The following is a 27,609-nucleotide window of genomic DNA, read 5'->3' as shown; positions in this document are numbered from 1 at the left end:
TTCTCAAGTCTACCTAGGTAGGTATCTAGGGAGTATTGATAACTCAAGAACTATAGTTCCAAAAAATAGGTTGATGGCGTTGGTTCACTTGATACCAGATGGCCTAAGGAGGTGGAAATGTAACTTCATCCCTTACCTCAAATCTACGGTCGCTAAATCACTCCCAATTACTTGGCCTTCCGAGAGCACCGTCACCTCGAAAAGACAATTCGTTTGTCAAATCTGAATCGAAAGGTTGAGATTGTAATACTGTTTCTTGATACCTTTTGCAAAAACTCTTCAATGGCGATAATCTTGAAGTGATTCCTCTCATGTAAGATCCCTCATTCCATCCTGCTCACAACATCGCCAACCAATTGATAATCATCATGCTCTTTACCAAATTCCCCCTCAGATCCAAATGAACTCCATCATATTTTCTCGCTTGAATACTCATATTCCAAGTCCCTAGATGCTCTAACCCTCTTTTTTCTGCTTCAATCCCCACTGCCTCTTCATATAACATCAATGCTTTATTGCCTTGACTTACAATCCACTCATCCGTCTTTTCTTTACCTGCTGCGTTTGGAGTGACAAAAAGACCTTTCCACTTCTCCCGACCAACTGTAGAGTCTATGAGTGTAACCAAAGTGTCGAGCCATTGGATTGTCTTCGGAAGGTCAAGATCAGACCAAAGACCATGACCGAAGATTATAGCAATGGGTTTGGAAGTAGGACGAACGAGAAGATCAGTACGAAGGCGGGCAATTTCATCTTCCGGAACGTTGAAGTAGACAATCTCTTCCACTATTGTTGTGAATGTTAGCCCTGGACATCTCTTCGAGATGATAAAGACTCACTCATAACGTTGACTGAGTTTGAACAGGATATGCTTCCTGGGTCATGAGCTTCCACATCTGACGTCTTATATATACCTTGCACTGAGCAAGATTTGACATCAAATTGTTCGTTGCAAAAACACTCCTTCCTGATTTTTATCGGTATATTAGTCTCTAATTTTCAAACCCAAGTGAGAGGCACCAAGTAAGTAGGAGACAATAGACCAGACCCGAGAATGTTCAAAAGGATCCCGAACATTCAAATGCTGGGTATATTTTGGGACGAGACATGATGATGCTTACCTCTCTTGCACACTAAAATTCCAATCCGTCACTGCCCCATAGCCAATATCCTTTCTCAAAAAGATATTGAAGCATCCAGTAACATGTCTTAGCATACTATCCCCAATAATTATAACTTTCTCAAACCTTCCGAATATCTCACATATCTCCTCCGATGTGAACCAGCGAAAATCACAAGTCCTAGGCATATATGGAGCATCAAATCCAATTCGTCCACCAGATGCCATAGCCGTAAGCATAGACTGTCGATCTGTACATAATGGACCAAAAGGAGCGTGAAGATCAAGCGAAGAAATATTGCAAGTGTTCCGAAATTTATAGCTTGCGAATGCGTCAACGGAGTCTGGAGTTCTATAAGCTGTTGATTCTATCGGTTGAAACGGGACACCGGGAACAGTGCTATTATTCAAATCGACAACAGACTTTGAAGGAGGCTGTATTATGTCAGTAATGTCTGGAAATTTGTACGGTGGGCAAACCTCTGCAGCATCAACTCTACGTAAGGTTCCATGAAACCAAAAAAGACCAGCACAGAAAATCATGGCAATCCCGATTCTTGTTGGAGTTACACGAAAGCCTGAGAAGCGTGAATGACGGTTTGCTCTAGCCCACCTGTATGGAAGGTTAGATGAAGTTACAGGAGTTGTAAATGGATCTTCTTTTTGCCACATTTTGACGATAGAAAACAAGATCAGGCAAATATGAAAGATAGAGAGTGAAAGTTTGTATGGCGCGGCTACATAGATCCGAGCGTGTTTATACTGGTGGAGTCGTGAATCTTTTTCAAGAGAAATGATTGATCTCGATGTAAATCCGTCATAAGAAGAGATTTGGAACATGTAAATTGCACCAGATCATTTTTAGAAGTCGTGGGCGAGACGAATAGGGAAGTCGCATCCGAATTCCTTCTCCCCACGTTTTGCAGGAAAGAGACATCGATGATCTATTGAAGTTGTGGAGGGAGGAAAGAATGAAGGGAAGAGATATAGGTACTGCTATAATATAATCAATCGGCAAACTATTTCAATTGTACAAGGGGCTTTTGGAAAATGAGAAACGTTGAAATGAAATTTGTAGGCCAAATACCAAGTGCAAAGTGGATAACACGCTCCTCACTCGAGTGTATGCTGAACCCCATTGAATATGTTTATACAAACCTAGCTCATACATGCACGATTGAACGAAGTATATGGCCTTTTGACTCTGAATACAAGATCAAGATCAGGGAAAATGTGTATCGCCTCTCTTCACAACATGTAATCCTTATGTGATGAATCTAACATGATGCACTCCCTAACACGACGCAGACGAAAATAATCACACACCAATTTCAAATATACCTACCTGGTAGGCTCATGACACTGTTAAATGGCCCATTTCAGGGTGATAATCAAATAAGCCTAAGCCAATCTAGAATACAACTAGATTCTTTCCAATGTGGTTCATTCTATCGACGCCTAAGGAAGCTTATGGGATACATCAATGCTTTAGCAATATCAAGCATCCAACCTCCCCAGCCTCTGATTCTTTGAACTGTATTGAGCAACTTGATAAATCTTAGAGTAAAAACCTCAAGTTCGACAAAATCATCAGCATAAGCCTCCCACACGGCCTTCTCATTTCCTTCTTTTGAAGTCTCTGGTAACAAGTCAAAATCTCCATCAACTCGAACCTTTGGACCGATGACCAAAGCTCTACCAACTATTCTTGTATCGGCCATGAGTCTCGTCCCGGCATCTACGACGTCCTCCGGTTTGCCCATCGCCCCGCCTGCCAATAACAATCTACCGCCTGCAGGGATTATAGCCGTATCAATAAAGTATGGGCATAACATGTTGACTCGAATTCCATTGGCAAAGGCTGTAGATCTCAATGAACGGAACATCCCCAAGACCCCATGTTTTGCGACTGAATATTCTACCGATCCAGCAAGAGGAGCAATTGAGGCTACCGATCCGATCAAAAGTAAATGTCTATCTGGTGTGTTTGGGCCAGGGATTGCCGATGCCTTGGCCGTTTGTGATCTGGGGTTTCGAGGCAGATGCCACATGGCCAAGTGTGCCGTATACATAACTCCGACCATGTCAACGTCAAAGGCTTTGAAGTTTGGCTTGGGTGGTTCCGGCAAATCTAGACCCACAGGTCTCTGAAATGACATGGGATCTTCTACAATGCCCGCATTGGCAACCACGGCATCAATGCCTTTGGTAGGACTTAGCTCCGTAGCTGTACGAAAGAAGTCGACTTGTGATTGCCAATTTGTTACATCACAATACAAAAAATGATGATTTTGACTGCCAGTCTCCTTGCGCACTTCCTCGACCAATGCTTTCCCCTTTGCACTATTGACATCCCCTATTATTACATTTGCTCCATGCTCTGCCCATGTTCTGAAGAAACCTTCTCCGAAACCAGATGCTCCCCCTGTTATAATGATCGTTTTTCCTGCTACCCAGCCGGCATCGTATGGACTTGTGGTATCTACTGGACGTGATTGATGAATGATATCAGCAACATCTGGAGCTGGGTTTGATGCAGCCATTTCGCGAAATAAACCGTCTCAAAGATGGAGGACTGAAAAAGGACGCGAAGTTGCACCTCACTGAGGATTTAAATGCTCGAAATGATCTGCAGCCGTCCACGTATTGAGTGCGTATATTAGCTCATGTAAGGAGAGCACAGCTGGGAAAGAACGAGGCTTTGAGCTGAGCAGTGATTGCATGAGTAGCGGTAAGGGAATTCCAGTAGGAAAGAAGAAGAGAAGATAGGAACCATTATTTATTACATAGTCAAGAAAACACTAGGCCTTATGCTTGTTAGAACATTAATTTCCAATATTTCATGAATCATAACGAAACATCTGAGGGGTCAGAGTTCGAGTAAGTTGAGCATGCGAGCTTGATGTAGGAGGCTGAGAGGGGTTAGGGGATAACCCGAGGCAGCAGAAAGTGGGGAACGGCTGACAACATTTTTGAACAAATTCTCAAGCTCAAGCTCCATTCACCATTGATATCGCGACAACTGGTACTTTAGCGGCAGTGGACACGAAGGGCGACCCAAAGCAGCACCTTACCAATTGATATGTCGATAGGCTGATCCATTCTAGTGATATGGGAAAGGTTCTAACCACCATTGATTGACAGCTATGCTGATCTGATCAGGACATTTGAAGGGTTTGCTTTTCCTCCTCAGACACCCCCGAATGTGTGTATATCCTGAGACAGCAAGGTTCCGAAGAAGGCAGGAAAGATATTGGTAACAGCGATATACAACTATGCAGCGCAAGTGCGCAATCAGTATCTCATATCTTAACCTTACCAGGTGGTAGGTGGCTGGAAGACATTGGTAAAGAGACAGTTCTCACTCGATGCTATATACATCCATCCTTAGTTGTGTACCATCAACCCATAATAATCATGTTCTACGAAATAATGGGTGAAATCTTACGTACTATTACAGCCGATACCGTTCTTGGACAACTTCATGTTGTCCTCCGTCTATAAATACTTTGCCAAGCAGAAATCATAGTTGGAACTCTACCAATCGAATACTACATAGTCCCGATTCTTTTCCATTCTAGGTACCATTATGGGTTCCACTACGTATCTTGAGCCATCATGGGTTAAAGAATTTCCGACATGACTGACATCCTCTGGTACCTTGCCACTACCACGCACAATTTAAAGCCAGAGACCAGATATTTTCTTTAGTCCTACATCAATGTCCCATCCACTGAGCTTCTACACATGTCAACGCAATTGTAAGTCACATGCAAAACATTGTTACTCTTCATAATCGAACCTCTCCTTGACCTTCATCTTCAGGGCAAAAACGCATGGGCAATCTGTTCTCACATGTACACTGGACAAGAAATGTTTCTTAACCCTACCATCTCCCGCCATTTAAATGCGACACAATTCTAAAAGTCTTAAAAACGGAGCGAATTTGGGAGATGCGGGGACTTTTATCGGTCATAACTCGCATAGATTTGTGTTGAATGGTGCGCCCTCCACCAATATGTGTGGGCTAGATATTGTCGATCATTGGGATCTAGAATTCAAAACATTTCTTGATCACGAGAAGTTTCATGCTGATTACATCGAAAGTGATATTCTACGTCTTGATTCGAGTCCGAAGAAACGAAACAGGAAATGGATATCATTTGGGCGACTTACGTTTTACATCAATGGACATGAGAGGGACAGATAACGGAGGCCAAGAGTTTGGTAGACCTTCTAGAAGTCGGAACATTGGTGGTCGGATACCAAGTCGGCGGGATCACAGTTTTTTTCCCCAGAAAATGACACAGTTGATGAATGAAGTTCGCTGGCTTCATGATGCAGAATAATTTGAGGGATCGTGCAATGAAGTTAGAGTAAAAATGGGGTCAAAATGGAAAATGACAGCTTAATTTAAGACTATCGAGAAGTTGCGATGAGATCAGGAGGTTATGCCTGAAAGTACAGAGAAAGAGATCTTGGAGTTCACTGTTGTGAGGGTAGCATGAGTTTGGCCGCTATCTAGAGTTTCATCTGAAGACAACTAATATTTCACATGATTTGAATGTTTATAAAGTTTTGGGTTTTCAAAGTGGTTTGGATATTCGAGCTCATTGGAATGTTTAAAATAATTTGGACATTCAGAATGCTTTCAATATTGGGGCGTCTCTCATTGATCTTAACAGACAAGAACAATGATATGGCTTGGTGGGTAATTGTCCTCCTACCTTCTGTATCTCCTTTGTGTGAAGGTTATTTATAAGGCTCTAAGGTATTACCTCCTTCCCACCGATCAAGTCAAACGTTGCCGCTTTGGTCGTCTTCCAATCGATGACACCGTCAAAACGATGCTCATCCTTTTTTCTTTGACAATAATTCATAGCCGCATCTCGGACCGTACTCCAGTCAACCACAGCGGTACCCAAAGCTTTTCCATCCTTTTGCAACTCCACCAATGCCTCTCTAACCCATCCTACGCAGTTCCAACCTTCAGTCCCGCTTCTTAAAGGAAGTTCCCGCAAAACTTGCAACATACGACCCCGATCTTCGATTTTCGCGATCATGATTCGAACCAAAAGCATTTGCGTGGATATGAGACGAATAGACTGTTCGTCGTATATCCATTCGTATTTCCCGGACGAGACGGACAAGCTTTCTTTCGCGTGAAAACGTGTTCCTTCTGATCCCTCTACCTCCTTTTTAGGCCCGACCAAGATAGCCCAATGATAACTTCTCGTGCCAACTTTGTTAGCTGAATTATGCTTAATTCAGAAGACGCGGAGGCAATTAGCTTACGTGTCCTCCTTCCCTGGCATAACGGCTTTGCCACTACGCGCATAAAGCGCTACATATAAACGATCCTTACCGGCAGGCATGATTGACTAAGATGATTGACTTCAGCGAAAATTGGAGTTGGATGGATTCTCTTTGAATACTGAACGGTTCAGTTCCCTGGCTTAATTATCTTTATGGAGCGCAAGAGTTTCTTGTATGAAATGTGTTAGAATTAGGCCGCAATTTCGGTGCCAAAAATGCTCCTGGGGCATTTGTGTCATAAGATAGCCTTATGTCGAAGGCGTCGTCGTGTACACCACTCAATTTGAAAGCATGTTTCCTTGCGGTAAATTTGACAGAGTAGGCGGAACCGCGGTAGCATACTGGTTTGCGCTAATTGATAAGCATTTGTAATTAGACAACAGCCACATGTGTGCCAATTGAACTTTATCGACCAATGGATGCTTTCAGTTTCTGATCTGGCGCCTGCCCTTAATCCAACGGCCTATGTGTGGGGTATGGATGTTATCCATTGGCGGAAATTTTTCCAACTTTAACTTGCCAAAAAGTAGAAGAGAAATATCATTCAGCTCGGTTGGACCTGACAATCTTCAGGAACAATAGATGGGAATAGCATTAGTCTTTACCTCTTTTGCCCAATGTCCTGATTTTATATTAATAATTATAGGTTCAATTAAGAACGTAAAAGCGTGTAATCATGACAATCGCCCATATCGCCCACCCCCTTTCAGAAGTTACCTATGGTCTTCAAATGTCTATTCAGACGTCATAGTCCCTGGCGTGGAGATAGCCCAAAGGAAAAGATTAGGTGCCAACCCTCGGAGCTTAATATGACCTCTACCATTATTTCAATAGCGAAGATAGAAATTGTGTAGAGAACATCAATGCAGCTGCAACTCAGTAATCTCCAAAGTATTTCTGCCGAATCTCTTCCATAGCTTGTGCTGTTGGGAACGGATCCAAAAATTTACCAACCTCCTCCTTCCAGAATTCATTGTATGGGTTGACGTACATAGCTGTTGTGTACTCCCAATAAGAAGGATACCAACCAGCAGTCTCCCAATCAATGATCCCAACAACTTTGTCACCTTCTGCCAGAATGTTGAGGCTACTCAAATCGCCATGCGTGAAAACAGGTGGATCAAGCCAAGGGCCATCGTGCCATTCTATAAGCTCATTCACGCCTTCAGGGTTGGTAGCTCGAGCTGGCGCATCCGACCGCAGATACCGGTGAAACTCATTAGTATTTTCGAAAGGTCCAAATTGTGCAGGCCCATTGATTCTTCCGTCATACAAAATACCGCCATCGACATTGGCTATCTTTGAAGTTGCCGGCGTCAGCTTCCGCATCTCCGCAATTAATTCTCGAATTTGAGAAAGTATCTTTGCTTTAGATTCAGGTGTCCGATGTACCCATCCATGCACTAAGGGGCTTCCACGTATCTTTTCCATGACAATATATGTGCTTCCCTTGTGTACAAATGAACAGTAGATTTTGGGCACTGGAATAGATGTATGTTCTCCAATGAATTTCATGGTTGATGCTTCGGCCAAAGTTATGGATTTTCCGCTTTTGACGCAAATTCCAGGAGATATCCTGAGGGGGCCATAACGGCGGCAATAAGGGATTCGTCTGGCAATTTTAGTTGAAGCAAGCACTAGAAATCGACGCAAACGAGTATCATTGATTGGTTTTGGCGCTGGTATTTCAATGGCAGATTCACGTTTCGACTCGATGGTCGTGTTGGTTATGTCGGACATAATCCTCTGGCGAAGAATCGAATCTTAGAAAGAAAATAGAGTCAGCTATCTCCCTGTGGATTTTGCAGAAAGATTATCATTATCGGGAGGGTATCGATTCATAGATATGATGCTTGAGAGAAAGGGTTCGACGCCGTTTGCTTGTGTTGAGATGTAGATAAGGCTGCCGATTGAGAACATGCAAGGCTACACACAGTCCTCGCTAAGCCTTACGTTCTTTTGCTTACAAACCCAATTGAAATACCTTGGCAAGCATCATCGATTGTGATTTTACTCCAGTAGATGAGATCGCTTCATGGAAGAAAACAAAATGTGAAGTGGTATGCGCGCGGTTCTCTTCCTCAAAACACTAAGGAAGTTGATTGTCTCTCCATATTCATTCAAAGTTTCGACAATGGTCTATTTACATGATCGAGGCTCGTATCATGGTATTCGTGGAACTATGCAAGTGAATGGCCACATTCAAAAGATTCCGAGTCACCAAAGGAGGCTTCTCAGAATCACAAGTCGGGGTTTAAGTTCTTGTCGCCATTGTTCTCGTACCTTGATCTTGATTTTGATTTGCTGAATGATTCACAAACGCAAGGCGCAGACAAGCTGAGGCTGTGCTGACTCTGCAGCTAAAAAAGCGATCATGTCGGTGAGTGGATACGCCCTGACATAATATACAGCAGACAGCGAACCGCTCGAATGGGTCTGAAGATACACAATTTTGCGTCATTCTCCCGCTTTCCTTGTAGCCTTCACACATTGAAAAGCTTCCATCTCCTTTCTGATAATTTCTTGCGCTTTCAACACTTGCAAAGTAAAGGGCTATCCATGGCAACACAACACATTTTAGCATCAGCTGCTCAAAACGCGCATCTACTCTCTATACTTTCACGAACGGACCATGCACCGTCTGACTACATTCAAATCACACAATACCAATCATCTATTGAGAGCATTATCTCCCAGCAAGAACAGCGAGTAAGAACTTTGGTTGCAGCTAGTGCAAAGGAACACCAAGACTACGACGAATATCAAGGCTCCACTGTCAAACGTCTGGCGTACAAATTACGTGGGAGAAAAGACAAATTTATCGAGGCGGGAGAGCAAGAGCACCGAGAATGGTTGAATGCAATCCAAAAAGAGTTGGAAGCCAAGCGTCATTTGAGTCATCTGAACGATACACTTCAAGATGCTAAATCCAAAGCTTCGTCGTTGAAACCTTTGGTAGAAGAACACAATGCAGCACAAGCTGAGTTGGATGCTCTTTATAATTCTATATTTTCTGGTCCATCACATGATTTCCCAACGGAAGATACGAAGGAACATCTTCTTTCTCGTGCCAAAAATTCGTTCGACGAGGGACAATTACTGCTAAGTACCGAATCCAACGTTTTATTGATCCTGCAGAAAGCTTCCACCGTCATGAACCAATGCATCGTGAGTATGGATCATGCGTTACAATCATCAAATATTAATGCATGGGGAGTTGATGGAGGATTCGATTGTATGATGGAACGATCTTCATTTGCGAAAGCTCATCATCTTTCTTCCCAGGTAGAATTGTTGGTTTCTCAAGCACGACAAATGCAACCAGCTGTTCAACCTTTGGGTCCGATGAACATTGCACAAGGAAGCTTAATGTCCGATGTCATTTTCGACAAAACTTTCTCTGACCTCAAAATTAAAGAGAATATCGAGAAGTCCAAGCGGCAGGTGGTCGCAGCACGCTCACGATTGTCTCAAGAGATAAAGAATAGCAATGAACGACTGATGAACTTTCGTGAGGAAGTCAAGGAAAAGAAGAAAATTCTGGAAGTGAAAAGGAAGGACTTACAAGATGAACGGGCGGCTCTATTTGAGAGGGTGGCCGCGAGTGGTCAAACGCCGGAAAGTGTTCAGCAAACACAAAGCAATGTCCCAGTAGAACAAAGTGATTATCGGAAGCAAACTCCTCCAATGCAATGGGACAGTCAGCAACATATACATTATTCGTTGTTTGGAGGAGGCTATCAAGAACAGCCCAATGAACCAGAACCGTACCGCATCCCGCCAGCAGGGACCTATGGCTTTCATAAGTCAGATTCTAACGATCCTCAAACGGAATTATCGATGCCAGTTCCCATATGGTATTCATCATAATATAGGCGCTGCTCACCATTGGTACAGAAAGATTTTGCTTTAAATAATACCCGTGGCGTTTAGAATTCTAGGAGGCATATACCAGGGACTAAGGAAGGCGCATACAGTCGTGGGTCAACCAGACAAGAGAACATTATACCGAAGCTTTGTAAATAATCGAAGAATTTTTCGTTCAAAAATTGTTATTTGAGTTTCTCCTACAATCGTTCATAATTCCTCCAAGAAATTCCAATTATCGTCGTTCATGCTGTCTCTCAAATAACCATCAATACCAAATTACAATTAATGTGGGTTTAGAAATAGGCGACGGGATTTGCTGCCCCCCAAGCGTGTTTGCTTTATATTTTCCACCTCGTTCAATACGCAATATGATTATCCTTATTCCATTATATTAAATGATCAATACATTACACATCCATGGTAGCCCTGGGAACGTGAATTCTTAAGTCAAGAGATCGAATTGAGCAATCTCGAACTCCCGAGATTATTAGAGGCTCCTCTTTCAAGCGGCAAAGAAACGGCTTTCGTATGAGTTTCTGCTGTCTTTCACCCTAAGTTTGTGTGGTGTAAAGAACCACTCCCTATCTCGTTGATTGATTCGAGATTCCGAGCTACTTGGTAAAACAGCGCAGAACTCCTGGAACTTGGGATAAGTTTCCAGCTCTTTGTGCGGCTTGACTTTTGAGAATTTTCCAATGAGGGATGTCCGTTTTCTTGATACTCAAATGCAAGGCGTCAAATACATCCAAAACAAATTAAAATTATCCGCTTCTTCTTCTATCTCTTCTACCCCTTCTCGTTCACACGATTGGGGAAAATGCATCCCCGCACTTATAACGCTTATAACTACACAAACCGTATATTCAGAAAACAGACTTTACTCGCTCCAACCGCCAACAATACATTACAAATACAACAAAACCAACATCTCCTAGTTCCAATTCTTATGAGCGAACATACCACTGTTATGGCTGTTACCATTTAGTATTCCATTTTTCACTCCATTTTGCTTGCTGATCTTGATATTGTTCAGATCTTTGGTCACTGTTACAGTCTCGTTTTGCTTTATCAAAGCCTCTGTTGAAGTTTCAATACTCTTGCCAAGATCTGAGTTGACTTTGCCGAACATTGCTGGTTAAAAAGTTAGTAAATAATCTAAATTAAGGGATGATTATATTTCATACCATAGACCGCTTGCCGAACTTGAAGCCCCATGTCTCCAGTAACAGAGCTTAAATGACCCGCAACATTGCTGATAAAGTTATCTTGTTGACCTGGCTCTTTAGCCAATGTCTTCTCCCAGAATATTCTTGGCTGCACGTAGTCTGCATCGACGACTTGACTCTCAAAGTTGACGACTGTTCCTTGGAATTGTTCCTCATCAGGCTGTGCATATTGTGTCGCCACTCCAACATTGTAGAAAGAGGATGGGAAGTAATTCTGAGTACCACCGAAGTTGCCGTTGACAGTAGCAGCTCCGTCTCTAATGAGAGGAGTAAAGGGCTTGTTGTATGGAGCGTTGACAGGGAGTTGGACAAAGTTGGCTCCAAGGCGATATCTTTGAGTGTCTGCGTAGGCAAGAGCACGGGTTTGAATAACTAGTATGCTTGTTAGAATTGTTATAGACGGAAAACCACAGTCCTTGTTGACTAGAAGAAAGAACTTACTAGGATCTGGAGTCAGAGCCCATCCTGGGACAAGATTTGTTGGACTAAAAGCACTTTGCTCTTGTTCGGCGAAGAAATTATCCACGTTCCTGTTTAGTGTAATTTTGCCGAATTTGCGAAGAGGAAATTCCGAAAATGGGAATGTTTTAGTTGCGTCGAAGATATTGATATGATAATGCTCGGCTTTGACAGGATCAATGATTTGCGCAAAGACATCCCACGTTGGATACTTCTGATTTTCGATATCTTCATAAAGACTGCGAGTTTGGAAGTCTGGGTCGACACCAGCCTTTTGATTGGCCTCATCTTGTGTAAAGTTTTTCACTCCTTGGTTGGTCTTAAGATGTATCTTCACATATGTGAATGAACCGTCTGATTTGGTGAACTTGTAGGTGTTGATACTGAAGATGTCGGCGTGTTGGAAATCGACCGGTGTAGCACGGTCACTGAAGAGGAACATAAGGAAGTGAATCCCCTCTTGGTTGTGAGTGAAGTAGCTATAAGGAGTTAAAAGTCTGTCAAATAGCATAGCAAAGAATCAAAACGTACTCCCAGAATGCCTTGTGATCAGGTAAGCCACTTCGTGGATTCTTCTTGGTTGCATGAGTGAAAGATGGGAATTTAGCTCCATCCCGAATTGGGAAGACAGGCTAAGTAGAATATAAGCTTTTGAGCACTTCTTGTATACTCGTCCAAATTGACTTACAGTGCTAAGGAACAACCAATCTAAGTTACCTTCCTCAGTAAACATTTTGAAAGCAAAACCACGAGTATCCCGAACGGTTTCGGCAGATTCTGCTCGACCGGCTACTGTAGAGAAGCGGCAGAACAAATCGGTCTGCTTTCCAACCCGGTTTAGAAAAGCTGCGGATGTGACATCCGAGATGTCGTCTGTGACCTCAAAGTATCCGTGAGCGCTAGTACCTCTTGCATGGACGACACTAAAGATGATCAGATTAGTTGAGTTCAAATACAGACTTGCAATAAGTGATGAAGAGTAGTGTTCTCTTCGGCTTACCGCTCAGGAATTCGCTCATGGGTAATATGTTGGATCAATTCCAAGAGATTGATATCTTGAAGCAGAAGAGTGGCTCTAAGCTGATTGCCAATTCTTTGGGTAGATGCTGGCTTTAGTACGGGAGCACCGTTCATCGTTGTGATGGCCGGTTCTGACGTTACGCCATTGCTCTAATAGTTAAGTTAGTTCGGCTCATTTCAATGGAAAAAGACTTGCGCTACGTACTTGAGCCATTTTTCTTTGAATTTAATTAGGATAGGTTTGAATGTGATAGATTGAGTTTGTTGCTTGAAAAAAAAACAAGAGGGGGCAATGTTGAATAGTTTAGTAGTAGTTGTAGAGGTTCGTGGGATAACCTTTAATTTATAGATTACAAGAATGCATAGCTAGGCTTCTAAATTCAACACTTCAATACAGTTCCCTCCATTTTGACGACCATAACGCGTAAGAGGCGTGCGCAGAAGCTGAAAGCAATACCTCAGAACATGGGCGTGACTCTTCCAATTTTCGGGGCACAATACACCGCCACCGATATTACGGGGTGGGATGGTATGGATTCCTATAAGCTTACCGTTGAGCTGACTTGTGACTTCGTATCTTTTTCAATATTGTTGTGATCCTAATAGCCTTACCGATATTACTTTTCTTTAAAACGGTAAGCTTACATTCATGGGGCGTGATGAAGCGGCACAACTTACCGAGAATACGCTTTTCACGGCAAAATCTTGTCATACGGCTTAGCTGATCATCGTAAATTTCTAACATGTATCCCTAAATGGTTGTATTGGAGCTCACATATTGAATGATTAGAAACCAGCTTGTTAGGATTGGTTACGCAGGTGCCTGAAATCTCACTAAGATTAGTGTTCGAGTTTTTCGATTATCTATCGTGCCGCGCTGAGGGACAGCCTCAATTATATTTATGATACTTGATACAACGTTGAGATGAGACCCCCAAATGCTCGTGATGAACTTTTATTATTGAGCGCAACCAAAGCTGGCATTGAATGGTAAAATCAGCCTTACTCGTTAATTTACGCAGGTACCTTGCTCATCCGAGGGTCACATATTATTCCAATTGAAACAACGTTGAATCTGAGGAAGGTCGTCAAATAATTACATTCTTCTCGCTTCATATTAGCTTTAGGATGCACGAGAAAGGGGCTGAGGGACGAGCTGGGATTGCTTCACACCTGACTACTTGCTCCCCGAGGTCATCAAGCAAGGGAGGTAGAGTCTACAGGTCTTTGAATTATGACTGGTCTGATTTCAAATCAACTGTGAACAAGACAGTTCTCTCTGAGAATAGTTGTGAGATATGCTTGGCAAAAGCTGAGCTTCAATGAATCATGCTTACTTACTGAGCCGTCATCCCTTGGTAGATTTAGGATACCGCTTCTACGTCATTATGTCATAATTCTTATGAGTATTTCTTAATGCGAGGATGTTGTCAGAACTAGATTGCCTCGTGATCATTCTTGTGGTGTAATTTGAGATATCTTTGGACCGAGCTCAGAATTGTTCAATGTTACTATTCTGATAGGAAGAGGTTGTGGCGTGGTAAGGCTTACTGAATCTTTCCATTTTCAACGATTAAAACAAGCAAAGGTTATAAAGATTGGAGAAACTGAGGATATTTACTACCGCAAGTGAAGGCTTTGAAGCTGGTGTCATGGAAAGGCCGAAGAAATTCCATTTGCGGTTATGATGGTCGGCGGGAAGAAGTAGTAGCTACTGCTTGCGCTCTCCAGTCATTCATTGATACAAGTTACAAGGAGAGCCGTCATAATATTTCTGAACTGCTGTACCAAGATTAAAATCTCATGCTAAATAGTTCTGAGGATTTGGATAAGGTATTGGCAAATTGGAATCAGTTACTAACTGTCTCAATGGAGATTGTCATGTTCAAAATCTCACAACCAGCTCCAAGTCTATTCCCTCTGACGAACCGCTCTTGTGAGATAGTCGTACTGTGTCTATTTGCTACCTATTGGCAGTGAGACTTCCAGATAGATAAGAGCAAGGATTTTTTTCACTTGTATTTAATACACGGTCAATTCCAAGCGTGCCATGTCTCCAAAGGGACTAAATTTTTGGATCCCCCACTGATTTTTACTATCAGACCGTAGCTGCATTGCATAAAATTTAAGTTACGAGGAAGAAGATGATGTATGCTTGTTGAGTTTTGAAAGATAAATCTAGATACCTCTAGAATGATGTAAACATACATCCCGTTGTTTATAGGGATAAGGGCCAAAAAACCGGACAAAGCAGATCTTGGTTTTACACACTGGATCTTCCTACACCTGTACATCGAATTTTCATCCATTGGCTCCCATCCAAGTGTACTTCTGAGTGATGTTGCATGTTTTTCTAATTTCAAATCAATAGTTATTTCAAACCCCCGATTTAACAAGGAGCTATAATCACGATTTCAATCTCTGGGGGGTCTCTGTGGGAAATGACTTTGCTCGTGCAAGTATTACTACCAGTTGAAGTCTCAATTTTCCCGTAAATGACACCGTCAAGCCTGGTCCAAATCATTTGCTGGCATCGACAATAAACTGAGATTCTCAGTGATGTTCCTTCTGAGATGCGGTTCGTTTCAGCTCACGCATTGTGGTGGGCTTTAAAATCGTCAGTGGGAAATTTAGAGAATGACAGTGACAGTTTCATCAAGACAGTTGTGAAAATATTAGCTCTCCTTGTGGAGACTGAGGTACTGTCAAGTGTACGGTCAGCATAGATTGTCTCTATTCTACGACCGGAACATTACAAGATGTTGTTGACTAGATTGCAAAGCTATTGTAAGAACATTGCAATGAGAAGAACAGTATTGGCTAAGGATGAGCGAGTTTCAGTGCGAAGATATAACCCGCAGTCGGGTCACTTAGTATACCGTATTCAAATCACTCTGCTGGATTTTGAGCTCTCGAAATCATCCAACAAATGATCCACAAGCTACCTCGAGATGTGCAATTTAATAGCATTCGGACACTCTAGACCTCGCGGTACGGTAGAACTGTACTGCGAAGACGTTTTACTATGATCAGTGGATCTCCCGGACTTGCCCATACTGCAAGGAACTAAAAAATTGTAGAGTTGCAACCGTAGATACTGAACTGTCTATACATGTGAACTTTCTACTCTGTTTTCCTGACACAACATCTTCACAGATAAATTTTCAATGTTCACATACTACCAAAAGTCCACCTCCAAACCACGAAAGATAGAAACTCGAAAGTTTTCTTCAAAGATAGTCACTTCTTCATATGACATATCTCACAGATATTCTACTCGAGACTAGACAACTTTTTTCATATTCCAAGAATAATTTAGCATACAAAATGCCATCTATATCTCAAACTCTCGCCACCTACAACTGGCAAGAAGCAGACCCTCGTTTTGCTCCACTCCCTGGCGAGAACCGGTGAATAAAACATTTCGCCGCATGTAAGATATACTAATTGAATCTGCAGTGCAAACCATGTCATGGTAAAGATAGCCGCTGTGCATTACAGCGAAGAGAAAGAGTTCATCATGCATCGCGAGCTACTCACTCGCTACCAATGCAGACTCTTCACTAGTATCCTCGGTCCCATTGGAAACTCTACATACTTCAAGCTTGAGGTCGATCCAAAAGTCTTCACAGGATTCTTGCAATTCGCATATCGGGGCAGATTTTGGCTTCCAGAAACCATCAGAAACATCGAAGTTCTGTGGGATCTCTACATCTTTGCCGAGAAGAAGGAGATCCCCATCTTGCAAGATGTGATGATGAATCGCATCGTTTCTTTTTACTTCAAATCGAATAATTTTCCAACAATGGCAACTATCATGTATGGGTACAAACATACCAAGCCTGAGTCCTCCACTCAAACACATTCAACGGCACGACGTTTCCTCGCACGATGTTACGTTACACAATCATTAGGATGTTACTTTGGCTCGAAATGTAGAGAATCAGACGCGAGCATTGACAATGCTCTTTTATGGGCAGATGGACTTCAATCTGATACGATGAAGGCCATTTGGGAACCAGCGGCGTCTCCTTGGAAGGTAGAAACGGATCCCAGGAATCCTGCGAGAGTCAAGCTCTGTGACTATCATCAGCATGCATGGAATGAGATTTGTCCCAAGTATAGAGAGACATATTTCAATAGCGAGACTGATGTATGAATGGAAGTTGCTGGATGTTGGGTATGGATGAAAAGAAGATAAGCAAATTTAAAGATCTGGTTGGGAGCATTCGTGTGAGGGAAGCGAGATCAATAAGAGCAACGAAACATGCTAAGTCGTTCAACTGCTAGGGATGGGATATAAAATTAACAAACAGCCGAAGTACTTCAAAGGCTTTCAAATCCAAGTTACTTCAGATTATGGGGAATTCACAAATCAAACATTTTCTCAATTTCACTCATGAAATTCTGTGACCCAAACTCCATTCCATATGCTAATGAGTGTATAAGGTTGAGTATCCTGACAACTTCAATCTGACAAACAGAACGCAGTACCCGTAATCTCAAAAACCAGCCCTGGACCGAATCATTCAGTTTGCAAATTTCCGTACACATTCCCATACCATTTTACCCCCCCCTCCGTCTAGGTACATATAAGAACCCGCTCCGCCCCGCACCTAGATGAAACAGTTGCCAAATTACTTAACAAAGTCCCTTCTTCTCTCTGCCCGCACCGTGTGTTTCTTTATCCATGGTTTCTCATCTCAACAGCCCATGTTTTCCTCCCTGTTTCTTGGGGTCCACCACATTTTTAGCTGCATTAGCTAACACGCCTTGCACCCCATTAGCCTTTCTATCATCCGCATCGTCCTTCTTTTGAACTCGTCTCATAGTTTTCACACCATCATCCCACTTTCCATTCGATGATCTTGGGATTTTATCAGTTGAATCCGATGCTTTCCCGACCTTAGATCCCTTGCTCACATCGGTCTTCTCGCCAATTCGGTTGTTTGCATCTCCACTCTTCTTAGCACGTTCTTGGGTTTTAGGTATGGTTGGCATCGTGTATATAGATATTTATTTTAAAATTGATAATCGAGTGTAGAGGTATCAGAAGAAGTCAGTTGTGTAGAGAGATGAGTGAAATTGTTATAATGAAGAAAATAAATACTTATAAAAACGAGTTAATACCATTGTCTTTATATTACCACCGAAGCTGGAGTTGGTCTGGCCACTTGGCTGAACATTTTAAGATTGTTTAAAGCCAAGAGTCATTTAATTGCAAAATCGCAGGTTATACAATTAAAAGGTGTATAAATGCAGGGCGTTGAGATACAGGTTGTTGAAATACAGGTCGTAGAGATGCAGGATACATAGTTGCGGATTTAAAATAAACTGGGGATTGCAGAGTTACAGGTTATCTTTGCTCAGATCGAACATGTGTTAGATTCCCGAAAGCACTGGTTACAAATGCCCAAGTACATCAACCTATATATAATCTGGGAAGCAGATCAAAGACAAGAAACTTAGATCTCAAACGGGTGATAACGTGCGGCGTCAGTGTATAAGAAAGACTCGGCTTCGAGTTCTCACGTGTTCAGTTCCACCATGGCTATAGAATATAATGCTAAATGTATGTTCTGATGATCGAGGGTATAATGTTTTTAAACGAAATTTATTATTTGAGTCATTTTCCTAAGCAGCCTTCTTTTCGGCCTCTGGGTGCTCTTTTTCGTAGATCCAATCGTTCAAACCTTTGCGGTTCCTATTGAGTTGTTAGGGAAAATTTGCTTCATGTAGGTAAAATCGACTAACCTTGCAATCTCATAAGCATAGAATTGCATTCTTGGGACTATACAAGGCCATCGTTAGCTTCATCATTGCCGAATGACCACCTTAACATCAACATACCAAAAATGGTTGCGTCTTGTTCATATTCAGATTTTGGACTCGTTCTCAACATCGTTCCGAAATTGTAATCCTCCACGGTCTTCTCATATTTCATCATGAAATTTCTCCATCTCTCTTTTCCTGTCTTGCTCTTCATTTCATCCTCATTGATTGTGGCTGCCGGATCAAGTTCTGGGAAATCCTTCATCAAATGTTCATAGATCTCGTTGTCGATTTTTGTGAGTCTGAGAGAGGATCCGCGGACTTTTTCGAGGATAGCCCAATATGTGGACATATGTTGAACAGCTAATTTCGATGTTAATGGCGGGGTGTTTAGAAAAAGATCTTGGAGATATGCGAACCTTTGACTGCGAATTGTTTCTCAATCTACAAATTCATCAGTTCCGTGGAGAGTAATGTGTATATAAGAGCGTTTTGCGCGCATACAATGGAGGATAACTTACATCTTCAAAATTGTCTGCCTTTTCGGCATCGAACTTGGCAGGTGGCGCACTCATGCTTGCGATTGTGATAAACTATCAGAGAGTGCAGTTGTAGTAATTTTGTGTTGAGGATGTCTCAAAGAGTGAAAGTCCTAAGGATATGCCTGTTGTGTGCGATCAAATTCTATGCGTTCCGTTTGTGTAAAAGGAAAGAAATGGTTTTCAAAAATCAATTATGACGATGGCGGGGTCCGGAATATCTGTTATTCCGATATCGTAGTCTTACAACATTGTGACAACTTCAAGTGATATCGGAACCTTTACAATGGACAGACCTCAGGGATTCTCAACAGAACCTGCCATAGCAATATCTAAGCATGTATTGCCAGATATCGGAATTCTCTGTCTGGCACTCAGAGTATTTGTTCCAATATATCAACATGACGCTCCTGGATGATACATAGATCTAGTGGCTCAGGGTCACAGGATATGTATGACAATGTTTAGGTTACGCAGGCTCTGATCGAAGATTAATGAAAACTGCCACTGTTAACAGAGGAATGATACTTCCCTCATGGCAACACCTACTCACCAGGCATGAGTAGATATACTGACTGGCTACCCACCCGGTGTATTTTTCACATTGGGGGTCGCTTAGCTAGCGGGCATATCTCAGAGTTCCATGGTCACAAATTGAGATCGTGGTGCATCATTTCCTACATGTAGGGTTCTCGAGTGAGGATTTTGAGATGAGACAGTGAAATCTTTCAATATGGAGCCATTTTTGCAAGATTTTGAATGTTCCTGATTCATAACTCGAGTCCAGAAATATTCTAGGATGAAGGTTTCTTCTGAGAGCTGTAGAGTTTCTTTGAAACATAAGTTCAGATCGCACTTTCCATCATTTCCTGGGAAAAGTATGAGCATTTTGGAACATACCTTTCTCCTGCCACGTTGTTGTATCTAAAGATACTGATAAATTGGCAAATTAGTTAAACATGGAGCGTAGACTGGTTAGACATTTTCACGCGAGGGAGCTTAATATGAAGAAGTCATTATTAACAATCTGCTATTGAATATAGAATGTGAAATTCACTAAAGACATCTCGAACAAACTTCATCCCTCACCTATTTACCTATTCACAGGTTTTGCACAGCCTTGCTGATATTGCTCGCTAGTGAAATTTCAGTTCACTGTGATCAAATAATCAATTATCTTAACCGATCTTTCGGCGCATCACACTACTTCTTAAACAACTTTTTTATTAAAACTCCAGAAGCCATGGACTATACAGAGAAGATAGGCTCTGGCAATAAGAGATGTAAGCTCTGAGATTAATCTTTTATCCAAATCCTGCTAACAATATCAGTGTCATTGCGACGGTCTATTGTTGGGTCAATTAAACGATCTTTGTCTCCCCTCTCTCGAAAATCTGGGTCTCCAACAACTTCCCAGACCAGTGGTTGCTCTGTTGAATCAACTCACAATTCTTTGACCTCACTCAAAGGCCAATCTCTGCCACCTAGCATATCATCGAAATCTAGCAGATTCAAAAAGCCCACCTCTTTATCTCCCAACAGTCATGTTGTCACTAAATCCACTGAAATATTGTCTTCACAGCAAGGCCAATTGCCTCCGAACAATTCATCATCAGAAGTCAACAAAGTGCGCACGTCGAGGCCGTTTTCTTTCAGCAACAGAATGTCTGTGCAATCTATGCAAGAAATTTTCTCGCCCAAGAAAGAAATTCCAACTCGTGCAGCATCCACTACAAGCAAACTTACGAGATCCCTTTCCACTACCTTCTTTACCGATAAGAAACGTTCTGTCCAATCACTCAAGGATGTTCCTTCACAAGGAGACAGTCAGTTCCTTCCAACTCAAACGTCATCTTCGGCTGAATCGCGCCTTCCTAGGAAATTCCATTCTTCCTCGACAACTCCTAATATTCGATCCTCCATTCAATCTATAAGGGAATTGCAATTGCCGGAGAAAAATGTCTCGCTTCCAACTCGAGCATCATCTACATCTAGCAGATATTCTGCAGGAGTGTGGGCTCCACCCATAATGAATCAGACAAAACTGAACTTCGAACCACCCCTTCCGCCTCCAGCTGCAAAGCGAACGTCAGTAGTTTCATTCCAAATCCCAGAAGGTGTCCAAGTCAGCTCTCCACAGAATGACATGTTATTGACTCTTCAACCTCCATCAAATTCAAGCAAGTCTAATCGCTCGAGTTGGCTATCTCTCTCTCGCCACTCGTCTACAAAAAGCAAAAAATCTTCTCAACCTACACGACTTCAGCGTTTAGCATTGGGGCCCAGTAGAGAAACCTCAAGATCTCAACAAACCTACATCTCGACGACTGCCAAAGAGACTACCCTTCCTTGGGATCCTCCCTTCGACAGGAATTGGGACCTTTGCGCTAACGATGGCGTCCCTATGGATTCAAATGAGAGTTTCGAGAATTGCCTTCCACCCCGACAGAACGACAATTTTTCTCCATTTTTTGATATGCCTACAACAGTTCGCCGTAAGATATATTCTTACTGCTTACCTAGTAGCACAGACACTACGATATCTCTATCCCCTGAATTTGCTTGGAGGAATTGCTATCATGGTTACTACTTCACTTCACCGTGGAGCATCCTTGAAATTGTTTCTGGAGCATTGGCATCTTTCAGCTTCATGAGAAATGATATTTTGACCTACTTTTGGACCGAATATCACTTTCATGTTACCTTGACTCCATTTTGCAGTTCGATTTTCACTCCGCTCTCGAGTATTTGGTTGCCCAATTTTTTGAATAGGATTCAACACCTCACAATTGAACTCGACCTGACTCGGTTCGGTGGCAATGCGCTGAAGTTTGCTAGGCGATTCGAGTACAACATGGAAAAAATGGAAAGTCTTCTACTTGATCTTGTCAGTGGTTTGATACAGCGACGTGGTAAGATGGCTGAGCTTACTCTATTGTGTCGACGTTTCAATGGTTATCGTCCAGTTGATGACAATGATCCCGATTGGAAGGCAGATGAATTGTTTGGTAGGTTTGCCCTTTGCTTCATGGTTCGAAATTCTTTCCGTTCCCTACTAATTATTGTACCAGAATACTTCCCGAAGGAAGCTATGCAATTTTGTGATGCAATAATAAACCTTCGTGGCACTGTTACATCGGTTAGAATCGCCGGATTTCCTCTAGATTATACCAGAACTTTACTCAAAGCTATTTTCGGACATGGAGAAAGCTCGCGCCAATCTTTTGTGCCCGATCGATCTGCTTGGCCACCACTTCCGCAACTTTATTCAGCCATAAAGCAGACACCAGATCTATATAGTGCTTCTATTGCTCCGATGTCACCACAATTTCCGAATTATGAGGAAAGTCTCCATAGTCCATGGTTGTACGAGGCGTCAGTCTACTCTCTTGAACACCCTGGAAACAATGATGATCTCCCAGTGAGACCAGATACTTCGCTATCTGTTACGACAGTTGGTGATAATGTCAAACTGTATCAGGAACTTTCACCATCAACGACTTCGACTGATCCATCTCATAGCCCAGTGAAGCATTTACTAGATTCGACGGAGAAGTCTGCGTTGACCTATCAAGTCATGGAGGCGGAGGATCGTAACAACTCGAAACGACATACAAAAAAGCTGAATCCACGAAACTCCAGAGATTTCAGCCCTGGTTACTTCTATCGTCAGTTAAACGAAGATCCTGAAGCTGATTTGAATAGTCAAGAAGAGAAAACATCTAATACTGCTGTAATTAACATAGTTCAACAAGGATCAGACATTACTTGTGACAGTCAAAAGACAAATCAAAGAGAAGTCCTTCCTTTTGGAGAAGAAAGTCATCGATCAATCTACAACGAGAAAGACAAACCATTGCCTAAAGCTCCCAATTTCTCGACCAAAAGAAGATCGCAATTTAGTGAAAGGCATATGCCCGATATTCCAGAGAGTCCTGTGAACACAACTAGCATTGACCTTCATACTCCCACTGCGGAAATTAGACCAGGAACGCTGAAAGCATCAAGTGACCTCCACTTGAAACGTATTCGGGCTCACATAGAAAAGTCTACGTTGGGAAGCGATCAAGGCTCTAGCAAGTCCCCATCCCCACCATCTCCTATCAAGATTACCAAAGCAGAAACTTTAACAAAGTCTGATGACAATTGTCTTGTTCAAAACTCCGCAGGGAACTTGCGACCAGATGCCTTAAAAGATTGCACTAACTCTAGTTCGCCTCACCCTTCTCCACAAACTCTCAATAATAATATACAGGAGTCGGTTCTCGAAACGCCAATCGACCGAAGTCTACTCCGCACACCTTCACCACCCGCAAGACCAGCAACGGCCACCTCTCCCAACACGTTAAATAATATGAATGAAAAAGACCCCAAATATCTCTTGAGTATCCGAGCTCTTCGATCGGCCTCTACATCGACCGAAAGTGTCATTAGATCTCCAGCAAAAGTTCATAGGCCAGTTTCCCTAGTACAACCGACGACCTGGTCAGGTTTACCTATGATCTCTGCAGGAGCTCCTCAGAGAAGTTTCACGAGCACGGGGCCGCAGCCACAAAGGAGTGAGTCTGCTGAGTCGGATTCTAGGAAATTGAGATTCTTGGGTTGGATGCGACGAAGTGGGTAGCGTAGGTTGGCGGAATGTTCTTATGGTTCTCATGTTTTTCTTCGTGATTAATGATGATTTGGTCTTGGTATACTACAGTGACGGAGTTTGTATCTTATGATCATGGCATTGGAGCGTGTGTTGACTGTAATGCTTTCTCTCCTTTTAGTATAAATGGATCTTCAAAAGTTATAAATACAAAAGATGATAGATACATCCAGTTTGAAAGAATTGTCACCCATATGAAGTCTTATGTGTATGGAATATTGCAGTGTACACTTTAATAGTTACACCAAGTAGAAATCTTACAAATGTCACCCATTAACCACCAAGTGATTCGTTGGCGACGAAAGGGGCAGGGAGGCTCGAGGAGGGGAACTCAGTGTTACATGGTCCGTGCAGCGACACTAATTTCTCATCTCATGCTTGCATCTAATGTCACGCCATAATCAGAGACCATCTTCAACAATCTTTTATATTTCACAACTGATTTACAACGATATTTATGACTTGAGATACTGCTATATGAGTATTCACGATCTTTCATGCTAGTTTATTCTTTTGCATAGAGGTGACGCATTGGGATCGCGGTGGAGTTACCTTCACTGTGGATGAGATATTGGAGTTAGGAATAGAAATATTTTGATCTTCTGCTGTATCTGGATTGCTCCTCTGTTTTAATCCTATACCGGCAAAGCGATAAGGTTCCCTCCTGGCCACGTTTAATAGTTCATGTGTCTCTCACGAAGCAAGCGAAAATGGCCAGCAACATCCAAATTTCTGATGATGGAGATTCCAACCCAAAAAAGTTCAACGCTCAGAATGAGGGCTTGAGGGAATGGTTTGAAGAATACATGTCAACAGACGCTTATGATCTTTATTCAGATCATCATCTACTTCAAGCTGTAGCATCTGATGAGCTAGACGAGAATTTGTTTGAACAGCGCATATTGGATTCGGCAGCGACTCCAATTCTCGGAAGATTTTGCATCAAATGTCAAGAACTTTTTGATAGTTGGCCGACGTTGGGCAATTCTTCAACTAGAGAGCACGTTTCAGAGCCTGGTTCAGAGCATGGCTGGGAGCACACTGCTGTGAGGCCATGTAACTCATTCGAATTAGAAGCATCAACACGGGCTGGATGCAAATTTTGCGCGTTTTTGATCCAACGCCTCAAAGATACGAGGCTACTCGATCTCTTTCGTAGAATTGAGAATCGCTTGTTGCTCTTAAGCGAGAGGTCAATTTCATATATATCCATTCAAAACGCTGATATAAACCCAATACAACTGCTCTGGCTCAATCTACCGGGGAAGGTCTGCAATGATTGTAACCACGGGATAGCGATGGAGCTGGTATTCGTGTCCTCTTTTCTCCCAGTATCAGGTTCGTCATATTACCATATGTCGTTGTTTAACATACTAATTGAATGAAGCCGATTGCTATGACAGATTGCCAGATGTATTCAGCACAGCGAACAATTGGCTATCGCATTGTATCCAAAAGCATGAAGTCTGCAAAAGCAATAACGATGGGGTTCTGCCAAAGCGGCTTATATTTGTCGCCGGAGAATCGCCACGACTTGTTCTCACGGCTAATTATCAAGAGAGATTGCGATATGCAACGCTATCTCATAGCTGGGGATCTCATGAGTTTATCAAGCTTACAACTAAAAATATCGGCCAACTAATGAAGGAGATACCACTGAACATTCTTCCAAAGACTTTCGAAGATGCAACAAACATTACACAAAAACTCGGCATTGATTTCTTGTGGATTGACTCTTTGTGCATTATACAGAATGACGACGATGATTGGCAGAAAGAAGCTGCGCTAATGAGCTCAGTATATGGTGGTTCTGTCATCAATATAGCTGCCTCATCAGCTCGCGACAGCACCGAAGGTTGTTTTCTTAAACAACCAAACTTTAGTGGCGGCGTTCGAGCACGAATCACTGATGATGGAAATCAAAGAGTACAGAACTTTCTAACAATGTACGAATACGAAAGTTCGACCTTAGGAGCCCATCTTGGAACAAGAGCATGGGCTCTGCAAGAGAAAGTTTTGCCACCACGAACCATTCACTTTGGTGATCGTGGTGCATTTTGGGAATGCAGGTCTTTAATTGCGTCAGAGTTCTTCCCGGATGGATTTACAGAAAGTTATGTTCGACCAATTGTCTGTCGCAGAAGGGAGTCCGGATGGAACTGGAATTGGTGTCAGATCGTTGAACTTTATTCGGCAGCTAATTTAACATATGGGAAAGATAAATTATCAGCACTTTCTGGCATTGCAAAATTAAAATTCGACGAGAATAGCGATCAGTATTTGGCCGGGATGTGGAGGAAAAATATCGAAGAACAGCTTTGTTGGGTTCTAATGGGGTCTAAGGCCTCGCAGCGACCACTCTGGCGAGCCCCTTCTTGGTCTTGGACTTCCATTGATGGGCCGGTAGAATGGCCTCAATTACACGGTGATAGGCTCGATACTAGATATGCGCATGTTGTGGATGCCGGTACGACTCCTTACGGCCACAATCCTTTCGGACAGGTTATTGATGGATTCATCCGACTTGCTTGCTCTACTATGGCAGTTGGCCATATTGTTTTTACGGAGACTTTAAATGGATCAGGATGTAGAGGTGACGCTGCAATTTCGTTGAATATTCGCTGTCAAAAGAAGGAGTTCCCAGTCCGTTTAGACTGTCTAGATGACATTGACAAAGATTATGCTCGACTTGTATATTTGGTACCACTGATTGGACGCGAAGGCACCGTTGGTCTCATTAACAGTGAACATGAATTGATACCAGAATTGGTCGTTCTGGGTATCGTTCTCCAAAATACGGATTCCGCAACGAGGAAGTACACAAGGATTGGGAATTTTAGTTTTTCCAATCTTTATTATGATTCTAGGGAGAAGGAAAATGTTTCTGGGCTTTATGAGCCATTCTTTCAAGTTCTAGAAGAACAAGGTCTGGCGACAGCTGAGGCAGCTTGTTCTGAGATTCTATCAGATGCTGAACCTCCTGATCATCGGTATCTCATCACTGTTGTATAATGCTGATTCATGAAGCATCGGGGAGAACACACTATGATTCAGTCTCGTCTCAAGTCCTAATGGAAGTTTTCTTTCTGTCGTTCTGTCGTTCTAATGATTTGTTTTTTCCGGCTCCGTATCTTGGAGAATGATCAATCCTCCTCACTATGAAAATAATTGCATACTTTTGATATATGTCATTCAAGTAGAGCGAGCTCTTGTAGCAAAATTTTCTTATTCATCTTCCGTCTTCTTTTTCGTGAAATAATGTAAGGGAATTCGAGATGTGCCATGACCTGATATGAAGACTTCTCGTAATATGTAACTCTATTGCGAGCCAAAATCACGACGGTTGCCCCCCCCCCCCCCGCCCGCATTTAATATGGGAATGCCTCAAGCTATAATGGATTCCATTTGACTTGTTCAATATCAACATACTATCAGGGACCATTCAGATACAACACTAGCCACGATGATAGCACATCGAACAAGTGACTTCATGGGTGGCACTATTGATGTATCAAGCCTCGAGGTACTGCTCCATTTACTTGTCTAGAGGACGGCTCGCAGGCTGATGGCGGCCCGGGTCGAGAAGATATATCAACGCGCAGTTTAGTTTTCTATGTGAGGCTGGATGTGAATGGA

The 27,609-nt window shown here is 42.4% G+C and overlaps 12 protein-coding genes across 12 annotated transcripts; 5 read left to right on the top strand and 7 right to left on the bottom strand.

The window, feature by feature from the left end:
• Positions 1–337: 337 nt before the first annotated feature.
• On the bottom strand, positions 338–1,792 carry EAE98_003083 (uncharacterized protein; the record flags this gene model as incomplete). The annotated part of the gene is made up of 4 exons (XM_038950703.1): positions 338–786; positions 840–967; positions 1,122–1,555; positions 1,601–1,792. 4 exons carry the CDS (start codon positions 1,790–1,792, stop codon positions 338–340), a joined length of 1,203 nt encoding a protein of 400 aa, XP_038813232.1.
• Positions 1,793–2,568: 776 nt separating this feature from the next.
• On the bottom strand, positions 2,569–3,663 carry EAE98_003082 (uncharacterized protein; the record flags this gene model as incomplete). The annotated part of the gene is made up of 1 exon (XM_038950702.1): positions 2,569–3,663. The coding sequence occupies one exon, from the start codon at positions 3,661–3,663 to the stop codon at positions 2,569–2,571; it is 1,095 nt and encodes a 364-aa protein (XP_038813231.1).
• A 1,475-nt stretch (positions 3,664–5,138) lies between these two features.
• On the top strand, positions 5,139–5,330 carry EAE98_003081 (uncharacterized protein; the record flags this gene model as incomplete). Its single annotated transcript, XM_038950701.1, has 1 exon — positions 5,139–5,330. One exon carries the CDS (start codon positions 5,139–5,141, stop codon positions 5,328–5,330), a length of 192 nt encoding a protein of 63 aa, XP_038813230.1.
• Positions 5,331–5,886: 556 nt separating this feature from the next.
• Positions 5,887–6,495, bottom strand: EAE98_003080 (uncharacterized protein; the record flags this gene model as incomplete). Its single annotated transcript, XM_038950700.1, has 2 exons — positions 5,887–6,349; positions 6,416–6,495. The coding sequence occupies 2 exons, from the start codon at positions 6,493–6,495 to the stop codon at positions 5,887–5,889; spliced, it is 543 nt and encodes a 180-aa protein (XP_038813229.1).
• An 817-nt stretch (positions 6,496–7,312) lies between these two features.
• Positions 7,313–8,176, bottom strand: EAE98_003079 (uncharacterized protein; the record flags this gene model as incomplete). The annotated part of the gene is made up of 1 exon (XM_038950699.1): positions 7,313–8,176. One exon carries the CDS (start codon positions 8,174–8,176, stop codon positions 7,313–7,315), a length of 864 nt encoding a protein of 287 aa, XP_038813228.1.
• Positions 8,177–8,995: 819 nt separating this feature from the next.
• On the top strand, positions 8,996–10,306 carry EAE98_003078 (uncharacterized protein; the record flags this gene model as incomplete). Its single annotated transcript, XM_038950698.1, has 1 exon — positions 8,996–10,306. The coding sequence occupies one exon, from the start codon at positions 8,996–8,998 to the stop codon at positions 10,304–10,306; it is 1,311 nt and encodes a 436-aa protein (XP_038813227.1).
• Positions 10,307–11,014: 708 nt separating this feature from the next.
• Positions 11,015–13,341, bottom strand: EAE98_003077 (uncharacterized protein). The gene is made up of 7 exons (XM_038950697.1): positions 13,217–13,341; positions 12,992–13,161; positions 12,680–12,914; positions 12,523–12,623; positions 11,974–12,470; positions 11,491–11,904; positions 11,015–11,437 (listed from the first exon to the last, which is right to left on the bottom strand). The coding sequence occupies exons 1-7, from the start codon at positions 13,223–13,225 to the stop codon at positions 11,238–11,240; spliced, it is 1,626 nt and encodes a 541-aa protein (XP_038813226.1). The 5' UTR covers positions 13,226–13,341; the 3' UTR covers positions 11,015–11,237.
• A 2,997-nt stretch (positions 13,342–16,338) lies between these two features.
• Positions 16,339–17,170, top strand: EAE98_003076 (uncharacterized protein; the record flags this gene model as incomplete). The annotated part of the gene is made up of 2 exons (XM_038950696.1): positions 16,339–16,421; positions 16,471–17,170. 2 exons carry the CDS (start codon positions 16,339–16,341, stop codon positions 17,168–17,170), a joined length of 783 nt encoding a protein of 260 aa, XP_038813225.1.
• Positions 17,171–17,709: 539 nt separating this feature from the next.
• EAE98_003075 (uncharacterized protein) lies at positions 17,710–18,012 on the bottom strand (the record flags this gene model as incomplete). Its single annotated transcript, XM_038950695.1, has 1 exon — positions 17,710–18,012. The coding sequence occupies one exon, from the start codon at positions 18,010–18,012 to the stop codon at positions 17,710–17,712; it is 303 nt and encodes a 100-aa protein (XP_038813224.1).
• Positions 18,013–18,645: 633 nt separating this feature from the next.
• Positions 18,646–19,358, bottom strand: EAE98_003074 (uncharacterized protein; the record flags this gene model as incomplete). Its single annotated transcript, XM_038950694.1, has 5 exons — positions 18,646–18,715; positions 18,766–18,802; positions 18,862–19,146; positions 19,203–19,227; positions 19,305–19,358. 5 exons carry the CDS (start codon positions 19,356–19,358, stop codon positions 18,646–18,648), a joined length of 471 nt encoding a protein of 156 aa, XP_038813223.1.
• Positions 19,359–20,565: 1,207 nt separating this feature from the next.
• Positions 20,566–23,946, top strand: EAE98_003073 (uncharacterized protein; the record flags this gene model as incomplete). The annotated part of the gene is made up of 3 exons (XM_038950693.1): positions 20,566–20,605; positions 20,654–22,330; positions 22,394–23,946. The coding sequence occupies 3 exons, from the start codon at positions 20,566–20,568 to the stop codon at positions 23,944–23,946; spliced, it is 3,270 nt and encodes a 1,089-aa protein (XP_038813222.1).
• Positions 23,947–24,683: 737 nt separating this feature from the next.
• EAE98_003072 (uncharacterized protein) lies at positions 24,684–26,985 on the top strand (the record flags this gene model as incomplete). The annotated part of the gene is made up of 2 exons (XM_038950692.1): positions 24,684–25,311; positions 25,361–26,985. 2 exons carry the CDS (start codon positions 24,684–24,686, stop codon positions 26,983–26,985), a joined length of 2,253 nt encoding a protein of 750 aa, XP_038813221.1.
• Between the last annotated feature and the right edge of the window lie 624 nt (positions 26,986–27,609).

This window comes from Botrytis deweyae, assembly GCF_014898535.1.
Source record: "Botrytis deweyae strain B1 chromosome Unknown BDEW_005, whole genome shotgun sequence".
Lineage (NCBI taxonomy): Eukaryota > Fungi > Ascomycota > Leotiomycetes > Helotiales > Sclerotiniaceae > Botrytis > Botrytis deweyae.
The sequence above is the reverse complement of the archived record's forward strand: the minus strand, read 5'-3'. Positions and strand labels throughout refer to the sequence as shown.